Source organism: Austrofundulus limnaeus, unplaced genomic scaffold, assembly GCF_001266775.1.
Source record: "Austrofundulus limnaeus strain Quisiro unplaced genomic scaffold, Austrofundulus_limnaeus-1.0 Scaffold1765, whole genome shotgun sequence".
NCBI lineage: Eukaryota > Metazoa > Chordata > Actinopteri > Cyprinodontiformes > Rivulidae > Austrofundulus > Austrofundulus limnaeus.
Window position 1 is genome coordinate 9,535 of NW_013954167.1, and position 2,867 is coordinate 12,401.

A 2,867-nucleotide genomic window follows, 5' to 3' on the forward strand; every position below is an offset into this window, starting at 1 on the left:
TTAATCAGTACCCTTCACTTCCTGGTTGTACATCCTTTAGGATCATAATGGGCTCAATGGAAACAAACCAGGAGTGGTTTTGTTGTGATTATTATAGAAATGGATAAATACAATTATCTACATTTGTACATCTGATAATTACGTTTGATAAGTTTTGTCCACAGGTTTATATTTTGCTAAAGTTCAACACAAATAAACTCAGGTAATCACATGATCACCACACCGTTCAATGCAGCAGATAATAATAAAGGTTTTAAAGGGCCAATATTCAGTGTTTCTCAGGCATATATTTAAATACCATACCATAATAAAGTATCTATGTCACCTTTAACTGTTATTAAAATGCTGTTTTTATGTTTAAATAGAAAATAAACTTATCTTCTCATCACTTCCTCTTCTAAACGCCTTGAAATTGGCCTCTGTCTCTTTAAGATCCTCCTTCTGCTTCTGTCTCGCCCATTTCAGTGCAGGTGGAGGGGGTTGCTATGAGGCAGTTCATTGTCATCTGAAAATACATTTCCTCAAAGGTACTTTTAATCTGAAAAGAGCTTCACTGAGTGAGAAGTAAAGCCTGAAACATACTCCCTCCGAACTGCCGACGTCGGCACGCGTTGTCGCCGTTTCCTGACGAAAATTAAGTCACTGGTGTTCACAGCGTCGGCTCAGCAAACTCTTTTGGCACAACCCGCCGGCAGAACTTTTTACCCCCCTCCCGTGACGACGGTAAAGTGTGATTGGTCTGAAGTTTGTGGGCGTGTTTGTTTGTGCTGAAACTGAAAGAGCTCGGAAACTCAGAGAAAAAAAACTTGCTTGTAGAGCCGACTGTTGAAGCAGAGTTTTATAAAGTCAAACCAAGAAAAACTCATGGCATGTTTGTGCTGAAAGCATTATTAGATGCTGCATTTACTTCAACCACTCAGTAAAAAAGGGAAATAAATAAATAAGTAAAGACTCGCTCCCAGAGCCGACTCTTACCAGGAAGCAGAGTTTTATAAAGATAATCAAACCGTGAAAAACTCATCAGTGGAGATAAAACAGATGTTGTACACGGAGGAATCTGACTGATAAAAACTGTGGAGCTTTAACCAGGACAGATGTGGATAAATATGTCAGGTGAGTGACCAGTCTGACTTTTTCTGCATTGCCGTCTGTTGCGTGAAGAAACTCATGCAGTGACATAATGCTGCAGCGGGAGGGGGYTTTCCAGGAGCTCAGTGCGGGGTGTCTCAGCGACTATGAAAGTTACAGTATGTGAGAAAATGACTGCCGAACAACCACGTGACTGRGCGTTGACTCGTCGACATCGGAGGGAGTATGTTTTCAGCTTAAAGTGTATCTTACCCCGCTGTGAAAAGATAACTCCGCCCCCAAGGCGAAATTTGAAAAATGCATCAAAGTGGGTAGGGGAGGGGGTGTGGGTAGGGGAGGGGGTGTTAGAGAGCGGAGGTGTGGCCAGGATGAGAGAACGTGACAGGCAGCTAGCATTAGCATAATTGATGCTACATGGAGAGTGACCACAGTATTGCAGANGGTGTACCTAATAAAGTGGCCGGTGAGTGTATATAACACAGCAAAGTGTGTGAGTTACACAAGAACAGAACCAATTCAAACAGCAGACTGAACAAACAGGTTATATACAAATACATGCTTCTCCAGTGGTGAACCGTGACAAATCTATTGTTGTTCCTACCTACACATTTTCAGTCACTTCAACAAGTAAAAACAGGTAAAAAGTCAAACACAGAAAGGAAAAAGTGCAAATATTTTGGCGCCACTTTTCATTTTTTTAATTGTTGTTGTGTTTTGTCAGAAGTCTTCCCGCTGTCTTCTCTGTTTTCAGCTCAGCCTCTCGGTCCTCTCGTCACACCAGACGCCCTACTGGGATGAAGAAACAATGAGGACAGGAACAAAACAAACAAAAAGCATAAAAATTAGTGAACAGACATGAGCAGAACAACTCCATTTATTTTTTTATTTTTATTTAACCTTTATTTTTAACAGGAAAAACATTAAGAAAGTTTCTTATTTACGATGTTGGCCTGAGAGCGCAAAAACACTTAAAACACTTAAAAATGTGAAGATGGGGAAGGGGAAACATCATAAACAGTACATAAAACATATAAAATGAACATTCATTCTTTAAAACAGTTAACTCCTTAAAAAGATCCTTTAGTCTGGGTTTAAAAGCAGGAATAAAAATCAAAGTGCCAAGATGCAGTGTAGTTTGGTAGAAGGTCCAATCATTTGCTGCAGCAAAGCAGAAAGACATGAGGCCACAGGAAGACTTGGTTTTTGGGACTTTCAATCTAAGGTGGGAGGAGTGAGTATTGTACCTTGAGGGGGGTTCTRGTAGTAATTGATTTAAATATGGAGGTGAAAGACCTAGTAGGGTTTTGTAAATGAACAAGAGACAATGGGCATTATGGTGAGACTGCGAGGAAAACTAATTCACTTGAGTGTATAACAGACAGTGGTGGGTTTTATATGGAGCATTTGTAACTAATTYAATGACAGAATGGTAAARTGAATCCAATTTTTGAAGACTTCCTTTGCAAGCATGGTGATAAACTGTCACCATAATCAAACAAAGGAAGGATACACAATTCAACAATGACTGTTTCAGCTGAAGATGTGAAAGATAAACGGTTTCTGTACAGGAAGCCAAGTTTTGATTTGACATTAGTTTGCAGCAGTAATATAGTGACAGAAGGACAGAGAACTGTCTAACCAGATTCCCAAGTATTTATTTATTTTTATTTATTTATTTCAAGTTTATTTATATACTGTAACTCCAAGTCCCAACATCCGTTGTCTCAGGACACTGTAGATAAAAAGAACAATGTAAAGAAGAAAGCAGCAGATTGTGT

At 39.4% G+C, this 2,867-nt stretch overlaps 1 protein-coding gene across 1 annotated transcript in view; it reads right to left on the reverse strand.

Annotated features, from left to right (window-relative positions):
• Positions 1–1,651: 1,651 nt before the first annotated feature.
• The window catches only part of smoc1 (SPARC related modular calcium binding 1), a gene marked incomplete at its 5' end in the record, with an annotated part of 31,594 nt that continues 30,378 nt past the window's right edge, over positions 1,652–2,867 (reverse strand). Inside the window, 1 exon segment of the mRNA XM_014033524.1 lies at positions 1,652–1,878. Within this exon segment, the coding sequence (XP_013888978.1) occupies positions 1,862–1,878 (17 nt within the window).